The sequence below is a fragment of the Syngnathus scovelli genome, chromosome 2, assembly GCF_024217435.2.
Source record: "Syngnathus scovelli strain Florida chromosome 2, RoL_Ssco_1.2, whole genome shotgun sequence".
Classification (NCBI taxonomy): Eukaryota; Metazoa; Chordata; class Actinopteri; order Syngnathiformes; family Syngnathidae; genus Syngnathus; species Syngnathus scovelli.
In genome coordinates this window covers 18,771,486-18,781,702 of record NC_090848.1, presented here as the reverse complement: position 1 = coordinate 18,781,702, position 10,217 = coordinate 18,771,486, and the positions used below count along the sequence as shown (strand labels likewise).

The window sequence follows — 10,217 nt, the reverse complement described above, 5'->3', positions numbered from 1 at the left end:
TCAGATAAACAAAGAGTACATCAGGAAAAACGAGGCAACTGCATGGCACACTCCCCATGCTCAAGGATAATTTATACTGTTACATAACGGATATAAATACTTCATGATTCATGGCCGGGGATCAAACCTCCAATCTCTCGGTTGGGATACAACCACTTTATCAATTATTGTATTCTAACATTATTGAATCATGAGAAACTGAAGTCTTTGGATGTGATGTGAGACATCTTTATTTGGGACAAAATAACTGGTCTTGTCATTTAGTTTGGATCAGATACTACAAGTCCCAGAGTGCACCGCAACAGCTGCCGTCACTCAAGGAAGTGTTCAGGGTCCATTGGTTGAGCCAATAATGCTTTAACCTTTAATGTCCTATTAGATTTTCATGGTACACCACCAGCCGGGTCACAAAAAGTATGAGCATTAAAATAATGATCATTGGATCTCAATTTATACATATTTATTTATTTGTTTAAGCAAAAGCAGCAAAGAAAATGGAAATTTACTCTGCCTCGGTAAAAGTTCCCATGGCACTCCAGATGATCTCTCAGAGCACACCATTACAGAATGCGGTAAGAAAGTCAGATTACCTAGCAAAATTCCACACAAGTTGGAGGAGAACATAAAAGCTGCACACAGTACGCTCAGAGCCCGGTCCACAACCCCCAGAACAGTTTTTTTCTCCCTAGAAAGTGAATATTGGAGGCTTTTTGAATTTTGAGGGATTTAGAAAAAAACGCACGGCCAAGATAGCTGCTGAAAACTGGTGGCCTGCTCCATCATTTAAAATGCCCATTAGGTTATTTAACTGATAGATCAAGCCAAACACACACGTAATTAAGAGTTTATGAATATTCTAATTGATCAAAACAGATAACAGCCATTAGGTTTTTTTTTTCTTTTTTTTCTGGGAGGGTGGGATCAGTAATGTGTCTGTCTCAAAAGCTGCATAAGGTTTTTCATACGTTCGGAACGCCATCGAGGTGACTGATGCAGAGGAAGCTCAAAGAAAGAGAAAGTGAAGCTGCGAGAGAAGCTGAGGTTGGTAATGGGACGCATTGGAGGGAGACGTGTTGGACGAGGTGTCACTGACTGGGTCCACATTTTCTGTTGTGTGATTAATTCTTTGCATCCTTCATCTAAAGAGAAAAATAGAGCAATGTGAATAGGTTTACATACACACTATAGTCAAGCTACTACCACAATACTACTGTATTTTGAATTATCATGAGTAATTTCATAAAGAAAAAAAGAGGGCTACACCTTAAAAAAAAGAATCTGTCTTCCTCAGAATCTTACCGCTCGAGCTGAAACTTAAAGTTAACTCTTCATTGTGATTGCCAAGATGAGGGGTCGATGGAGGCGGTTTTGGAGATGGGGCCACATGAATAGATGAAAAAGAGGAGTCGGAGAGAAGGAGGGCTCGCCAGGGTGTCACTGTGGAATCAGAGAGGAGAGGAAGTTGTCCGCCGTGATCAGAAGGTCTCTCCTGATGGCTGTGCTTTCTGCGTTTCATACGCTGGGGAGTCCGTGACGGGAGATGAGGCTTGACTGTAAAAAGTAAATAGAAATGAGTCTGACATAAGCAATTCCAAATGAAACTGAAAGATTTTCTCATAAACATTCCAGTGTAGCTTTAACAATTGGGAACATACATGTAGCTCACCAGTTTTATTTCCAGAAGAACCAATGAGAAGAAGGCGTTCACGTGGCATCGCCAAGATGGACTGCAACTGACAGAACATTAACAATGCAAGCTTTTATAGGTCAATGTGAAAAAAAGACATGAAAGAAAGGGTAAAGACATGTTTGAAAGGGTCAAAATAGGTTTGGCATAAAAGCCATCCGTGAGAAAATTTGCTGATGGATGTTCTTAGTCCCTTCTTTTTAACATAAAAAACATAACTTATTTTAACATAAAAAACACAACTTATCTTTTCTATTCATCTAATTTTCCACTTATTCTTTTTAACATAAAAAACACAACTTATTTTTTTCTATTGGAGAATAAAGCTGCCATTTGCAAAAGCGTCCTTTTCCTTTGTGTGCAAAGAATGCTATGGAATTGGAAAAGCTCTAAGAAAATGTGGGTTACCACTGCTTTAAAGGATTTAAACAGGGCTTTTGTTTCTTGTTTCCTTTGATGAATTTACTGCGACAGCCATGAAGTCATATTAATAACTGCCATCAATTACACACCCATTGTGGAAACACAAGCCATGCAAATGGGAGTGCAGCCAAATTACACGTACTGAAAATATGACCACTGTAGAAATACAGCTAATTACAGCTACTCATTGGTACTTCAGGTTACTTACTTGAAAAGCTGTTGACTATGAGGTCAATTGGACCCTTTGAGTTACATCATCACAAGAGGGAACTTGAATTTGAAGAGACAAGAAATAACCGTGCCCAGTCAAGTGGCAAAGAGTTCAAGACACATCAAGGAAAGCGATTGGTAGAAATGAAATGCGCAGCAGTGGTTCTACCTTTGTTGTTTGTTAAATGAAACAAGTTAGTCTTCGAATGCAGCTCTCTTATCTGTGGATAGAGATGATTAAAAATGAATCTACAAAATGCAGTGATGCTCAGGGCAGCTTCTCATGTTTCCATAATCCCCCAGCTCGCCTCACCTTCACAGTGCCTGTACAAGAGCAATGCTTTCACTCACCTGGAGTTCCTTTCTTGTAAGCAATACAATAACACTTGCACTGATGCTGACCTCTTTGCTTCTGTCTCTCCTTGGTATTTTGAGGGACATATCTTTTTTCATTTTCCTTCCCGCTCCTCCTCTTTTCTCTCTGCGATGACAAGTTGTGACATGGGTGCTAGACAAAAGGGCAACATGAGACGAAGTTAATACATTAAAATATTAATGCTGCATTCAGTAGAACAAAAAAATTAATGGACTACCACTCTCCATGCAACACATACGTACATTCACATCACAAAACTTTAGAGGTATAAGGATTTGGGGTAAATATTCAGAATGAACCTAAAATGCACTAGAACCATTTGCTGAACTTAATTTGACCTTCTCGAAACTTGTGAACTCATGTCCAGCTGTTCAATGGTTCAATACTTTTCGCACAACTTGATCGGTTGGATTTTATTTCCATTGCCGTCGTGACCTGCACTTCTATGCCTTTCTGTGACTCTTCCAATCTCTTTGATGATAGTCTATGACAGTCTAAACCAGGAATGGGCAAATGTCAACCACATGCAGGCCCCTGGATTAATTTTTTACCCATCCCATATAATAGATGTGTACTCAAAAAATCAATATGGCAATATATCGTTGCAGGCCTCTTTACAATGTTGTATGGATACTAAGGCGTCAGAATTTAAATTGCTCATTCATTCATAAAGTTTCCCAGCACATCTCTGAAACCTTCTTGTTGCGGAGTGCAGACAAATTTTGATCAGACATGGCGTAAGCTGGACGGACTACTAACAGTAAAAAACAAAAACATTATTGCCATCCAGCTGAATAAAAATGTATTAAATATATAAATGTATTATGGAAAATATCAGGACACATAATGTCAAGAAAAACATAATGCTGTTTTAGCAATGCTAATCACTATAATGTAGATATGCCAAGGTTAGGAAATTGCAGAAAAATTGAAATATACTTTTTATGTAACACCAAATGTCCTTTTATGACCAAAAATGTAACACTCTCAAATCTGAACAGTTTGTGCAAAACATATACATACGTACATATTTAAAAACTAAAATACAGCACTGAGTACACAAGAGCCATTTGTCCTTTATCATCAGGTCTTGAGCCATTCAAGTACATTCTTTGCATCTGCCTCATAAATGACGACTTAAGAAACAAACAAACAAAAAAGCTTTATTTTTAAAAGTGTGTAATAAATGCTTTTAATGATTGCAGCATATGCAATCAAAAACAACCACTTCTTGGCGGCCTCATGTTAATTTTCCGTGTAAAGCTACTGTGCACTCGTCCTTCTCGCTTCTCCTCCTTTCATGCAGCTGTACATCTTTATAAGTGTCTTTGTTTTGAATTTGCAGAAGCTGGAAGCCTTGACCACAGACCAACACCCATCCCGTAATTTCTGCCCCTTTCCTTTCATCACAAGATCTCAAAGCAATTCCTGTGATTGTCTCATCTCCATGTTGGTTGTTAGTATGTATTTTCTTGCCAAACTCTGTTTCAGCATCCATCTTCATAATTGAGTCGTCTATCTTATCCCATGACCCACCATCTTCCTGGTCCTTATGACCCAGCCCCTCTGCGTTACCTTTTGTTCGTTCTAAATGCGTCTGACCTTCTGTCCTTCCACAAACCTCATCAGCCTCAGATTCGGTCGTCCTCTTTCCATTTTCCGCCGCCACCATCACCTGGTCCTCCCACACTGCAAGTCCTGCAGCATCAGCAACATGGGAGCACAGCACCATTTTGTGGTTGATGGAAGTACTGCGGAGCTCCCACAGGCAGACTCTCTGATCGCAAGAGGTGCTGACTATCAGGCCTGGTCTAAGCAGCTTCAGGGCAGTTAGAGGGGCTGCATGGGCCAAAGGGATACTCAATTGGGAGAGAAGATGTAGACCAAGATGAGTTTGCGGCTGATCCTGTGTAAAGCCCACAGTCGTGCCATGATTGTACAGGTAGTCCACGCTAATGGTGGACATCATCAGCATCCCGTCATCCCCGCCGCTCGCAATGGTTAAAAGGCCGCCATCTTGATGCCCTTGTGTCTGGACCCAAACAGCCAGTGAGTTAACACCACTCTGGTGGGCGGTTAAGGTGAGGCAGGGGATTAACGGAGTTGGAGCACCACTCAGCGAGCTGTAGGTTTCTTGGGTCAGATCCCACACTGCAATCTTGCCATCAGTCGCAGCACTGAATAGCAATATGTACCTGCAGAAAATTACAAACATTTGTCACAGCTCTATGTAATGAATAAAAGTACCCATTTCATTAATGCTCAGACCAATACACTATGTGGTTTGTGTGTGTGTGTGTGTGTGTGTGTGTGTGTGTGTGTGTGTGTGTGTGTGTGTGTGTGTGTGTGTGTGTGTGTGCGTGTGTGTGTGTAACCTCTTAAAACATTGAAAAAAAAACAGCAATTCTATTTAAAAAATAAGGACATTTCTAAGTGACCCCAAAGTTTTGAACTGCAGTGTATATTTAGAGATGTGAAACATATGAAAATTGTGGACGTAGTATTTGTGACAATAGTTTTGATACAAATCCCTCCCCATAATATTTACATTTATATTTTTTACAGCATGAGTTATATTAATCTAAAAACAGTCAAGTGTGAAAGACAGAAACAATACTTTACAGCATGAGTTATATTAATGTAAAAACAGTCAGGTGTGAAAGACAGAAACAATGTGCTACCTGTTGCCTTTTCCATCCTGTAGGCTGCAGGTAGCAACGCTGAGCACACACCGCTGGTGGTAAAACATCTCCCGCAACAAATCAATTTGGCGTTTCACTTCACTGACGGAGAACAATCTAAAAAAGAGAGCAATGGCATTGAGGAACTGACAGTGATTCAAAACAAATAGGACTTTAATGAAACAATACAGTGTGCAGGGTTGAAACGACAGCAATATTGATGGTTAAAAGGCTACTAATCTATGATCAACTCACTAAAAAGTGCATCAGATCAGAAGAATGCACATTAAAAAACTGAAAATTTAAAAGTATTTCTGTTAAAAGAAATGTAATTGTCCTTATGTGTAATCGAAATCAGATCCTTGGTAGAGCTTTTGAGCCTGCATACAAATACCAAAATCTGTTCAGTGTGATTATTAAAAAAAATATTCAATGTTTTACCAGGTAAGCCAATTGAGAACACTTTCTCATTTACAATGGTGACCTGGGAAGGCTGATACAGATATTCTTATTTTTGATATAGCTAGCCATGGGTTTTTCCACAAATTTGCACACAAAAACACATGCATATATACACACACATACACAATTGGGTTAATATTCATGTTAAACACGAAATAGTCTCGGTGACCCCAAACTTTTAAACAGTAGTGTATCTCTGTACACACCATAACGCTACGCTTTAAAGGTCACTGTATTTATGGTTAATTTTATAAGTGCAAGATGCATTTTAATAATGATGTCGTTTGAAAATAAGTAATATCTTGGATAAATAATGTTCAATAGTCTTGACAATTATTATTTGCTCTTGACAAGGACATAGGTACACGATTTAAGATGCTTTACCATATCAACAGCATAAAAAACATTGCAATCTAATGATTTATCATGATAGTCCCTGTGAAACTGTATCATTCTAAAAAATGTGACAAGCCTAGGTTAGTGACAGACGCCCATCAGAAAGGCCTGGTGAAGATTCAATACAAGGACATTTCGAAGCGACCCCAAACTTTTGACCAGTAGTGTAATTGAGAAGCACTGATCAGAGCTCTGGTACAGTATTTTTTGCAACATTACTAACCTGACTGCACCGTCACTGCAGGCAAGAGCCACAAGAACAGCATCTGACTTGTGGTCAACCACCACCATGGACATATATCTGAAAACGCACAGCCATGATGTTACAGTAGCAGTTTTTATAGTAATTTATGCTCTTGAGACTTGCCTCGTTTCCGGGTCCATTTTCACCATCTTGTGTCTGTTCCTCTTCCTCTCCCAGTGTTCATCCAATCTGTGACTGGCCACCTGCACCACCTGGCAGAAGGGAGCCAGTCTCTGCTTGTTCCAGCCGAAGCACAGCCGATAACACTGTAATTGAGCTCGCCCGCTGGCTGATATCAAAAGGGCAGAGAGGGTCTGGGCATGGGTAGGAAATCTCTGTCCATCTTGATGAGGAAGCGCCACCATGGCGCGTACGCTCGAGATGTGGTCGGTAATAACGGAGAGGACTGTAACGCTACCAGAATTGGGGTGTATGGCCAAAACTGTTAAGCTTGTGTCTTCTCCACCGGTCACTATCACTTCCCACTGCTCCTCAACTTGAACCCCATCCGAGTTCAAACTTCCTGCTCTGTCTGCTGCACAGTCTTTCTGAACCCAAATGCTCCCCAACCGGCAAACACACCCGATCCCCCTCCCATGTATGCCCTCCCTCAGGCTCCATCCCTCATTCCACGCTGCCCTGCCCGACCAGCTTGATGAGCCTACGGGGGGCTCAGAAGCCAGGACGGACCCCTGCTTGATGAAAACCAGAGCCCCGTATCCAGACCAAACTCCACTGTGGATCGGCCAGAAACTCCAAGAGCGATGGCCACCGCCACAAGGCACCGTTAAGAGCCTCTCCTGCTTTACCGGATCCCAAACTACAAACTGGGTGGCATGAAAGCCAAAAATGACAAAGCGGGCTTCTGTTCCCTTGTTCTCTAGCTTTAACCCTTCTTCTTGGTTCTCCTCGATCACATTTAGCCTTTCAAATTCATTTAGAAGTCCATTCTCCGCAGAGTTGTGAGGTGCCATGATCAAAGCCCTTTCTAGCCACTCCATACCTTTGCAAGCCCGCTGGACTCTTAGAACCTCCAGCTGAAGGACCTTACCACTTCCCTCATCTTGTTCTTTGTGTGTGTAATGCACTCTGGAAATCCGCACACAGCCATCCCTCCCAGTACTGTAGAGAAGTCCCTGATATTCACAGACTGATGTGACACCCTGTTTTCCATGGACACCAAACAAGCAGCTTAGTGGAGACAATGGCTGGCCTTCGTGTTCCTCTGGCCTCTCTGTCTCTTTCAGTGTTCCATCCCTTTCATGAATTCTTTGAGTAGTCTCTTTCTCACACACTTGCTCCAGGTCTTCCTGAAACAAAAGCAGGGACCCCCTTCTGTCTCCGCACAACCACAGAGCCCGCTTTGACTTGTAATGGAAGCGCACTGCAGCCGTCAGCCAACGTTTGGCACAAGCAGGCAGGACAAATGCAGGGCAGCATTTTACCCAGAGAGAGGGAGTACTCGTTTCATTGAAGTTCACACCAATACACCAGCGATGGACTCGTCCTTCAGCACCTGACGCTAGCAAATACACATTTGGATCACATTGCTGCCAAGTAAGACTGTGAATCTTTCCTGATCCAGCTTGGAGGACAATGCGATTGTAAGGATGAGAGATGAGAAAGACCTCTAATACTCCGCTCAGGCTCCCAACAGCACATAAATTAGCTCTGCTTGTTGAGTCTTTCACTCTAAAGGCCACAGTTTCCATTACACAGTAGGACTGAAACTCAGGAGAACCTTGCCATAACAACTCCCAGCAGCCGTCACCGTATTGGTAAACAAATCCTTGGTCAGTACAAACCACAATCCTACACTTGTTCCAATTTTCAGTGTGAGCTTCGCCTTCTGTGACACAAACTACTTTCGGCATGCCTTGACCAGAAAACTCCAAGTCTGTTATTGTATTTGTCGCAGTGTCTTCCTCTTCATCGTCTTCAACCTTCCACAATCTCACCCCTCCGTCCGCTCCCCCGGTTGCCACCCATCTGCCTGTGTCATCCCTTCCCGCACCGACTGCCAGCGCTCGAATACCACCTGCTCGATGTCCCTTCAAAGTGCGAAGCACTGTCCCAACTCCAGCCCAGTCCCAAATTAAGCATGCTCCATCTTCCCCAGCGCTAAACACTCTGCTTGGGGAAAGGAACACTGAGAAGACCCTTGCTTGGTGTCCAAAAAGCACCCTTAAGCACGTTGGCTTCAAGTCCCCACAGTTCCCTCCAGAGCCCCCTAAAGCACCAACAGCCCACACCCTGACACTACGGTCATCGGAAGCTGATGCCAGCAATCCTTTCTCCAGGAGATAAGAGATGCTGAAGATAACACCGGTGTGTCCCAGCAAACGCCTTTCCACCGGAGCTTTTTTATTACTCTCTCCTCCTCCAGGCTTCCAAAGAACCAGCTGGTTGAAAACGGTCCCTGCTATCAGAACAGTATCTGCCCAAGATTTATGCACCACAAGGAGGGCAGAGTACAGCAGACACCCTTCCAGACACGAGCGTTGAGCTAAGGCATTCCCTGAGCTGATGTCCAGGAGAAGGGCACCGTTATGGGCAACAGCCACACACAGGAGAGACTGCTCATCTTCACATAGCCAGCGGATATCAAGAGCCCAGTCCTGGAGCTCTACAAGGGGAGTCAGTATCTCCAAGTGCACAGGCTCCACAGCTGAGGCATCCAAATGTAGTTTCACAAGCCGGACTGCCTTTCCACCAAACACAGCTAGATCATAGGAGTTGGGTTGAAGTGTGGTGCTCAGGTCTAGGGAGTGAGGAGAGGGGGATCGTGGTCATCAGATGTAATGAATGCAAAGCATAAAAGTTGAGCTTACCTTTAGTTTCTCTGCAACTTTCTGTGAATGAATTCTGCTGTGAAGCAGTCGACAAGACTTTTGGTCTTATCCCGTGGATGCGGTGCTGTTGAAGCACCGTCGCTGAGGTACATGCTTTAGGTTCAGGCAGTAGATTGTACACCGTCAACACTGGACCCTCACCTGACAACAATGAAATTAGAACTGCATTTGCACTGCAAAAACATTTTTTTTTAAATACTGGAGTTTTACAATGCATTAGGGACAAATGTTTGCAGGAGGAAAATAATAAAATTTGTGCAGTGGAAGGAATGCCTACCTGTGAGTAGAAACGTGTCCTGGAAGAATTCCAGAGCTGTGACCGGGACCACTAACGCTGCTGTCTCCATCTTCAAGTGATCTTGAGTAAAGCATTTTGAAGTCGCTGACATCTTGCTTAAGCATGAGTTAGTCTATGTGAGACTGCAAAAAGTAACGTTTACGGTTTGCATTTTGCCCACAAGGTATCTTGAGAATAGACAGGAGACGTTTCAAAATATTTCTATTTTCAAGTTTCCAATAAGGTCCAGCGTGATCGTTTTCCGTCTTCCGTGTTGTGCCGCGTTATGACCAATCAGACCTCTCACAGGGGTTCTTGGTTGCTGACTGGTTGGAAATACTGAAGATGAATTTCTATTGGACACAATGAGTCACGTGTAAGAGGTCGACTGCGTTGTGAGGCTTTTAAGGATGTTTGGTTAAAACAGAAGAGTCGTTATAATCCCTATGCGGCACGTTTTTACAAAAAACACTTTTACCCCCATTCTTTGTGGATTTCATATTTGATTTGAAAACTGGATTAGCAAAGCCATAGTTTCATAAGCAACAACAGTAGATGCCACTCCGATGTGACTTTCAATGAATTAAATGAGTGGGTCATGAGTAGGTC

General features: G+C 42.7%; 2 protein-coding genes across 2 annotated transcripts; both read right to left on the bottom strand.

The window, feature by feature from the left end:
• Positions 1-228: 228 nt before the first annotated feature.
• On the bottom strand, positions 229-3,483 carry LOC125988175 (uncharacterized). Its single transcript, XM_049753052.2, has 5 exons — positions 2,490-3,483; positions 1,667-1,733; positions 1,519-1,551; positions 1,300-1,437; positions 229-1,139 (listed from the first exon to the last, which is right to left on the bottom strand). The coding sequence occupies exons 2-5, from the start codon at positions 1,713-1,715 to the stop codon at positions 922-924; spliced, it is 438 nt and encodes a 145-aa protein (XP_049609009.1). The 5' UTR covers positions 1,716-1,733; positions 2,490-3,483; the 3' UTR covers positions 229-921.
• Positions 3,484-3,838: 355 nt separating this feature from the next.
• Positions 3,839-9,909, bottom strand: wdr6 (WD repeat domain 6). The gene is made up of 6 exons (XM_049753013.2): positions 9,609-9,909; positions 9,311-9,472; positions 6,603-9,240; positions 6,459-6,536; positions 5,378-5,494; positions 3,839-4,891 (listed from the first exon to the last, which is right to left on the bottom strand). The coding sequence occupies exons 1-6, from the start codon at positions 9,718-9,720 to the stop codon at positions 3,937-3,939; spliced, it is 4,062 nt and encodes a 1,353-aa protein (XP_049608970.1). The 5' UTR covers positions 9,721-9,909; the 3' UTR covers positions 3,839-3,936.
• Positions 9,910-10,217: the final 308 nt, after the last annotated feature.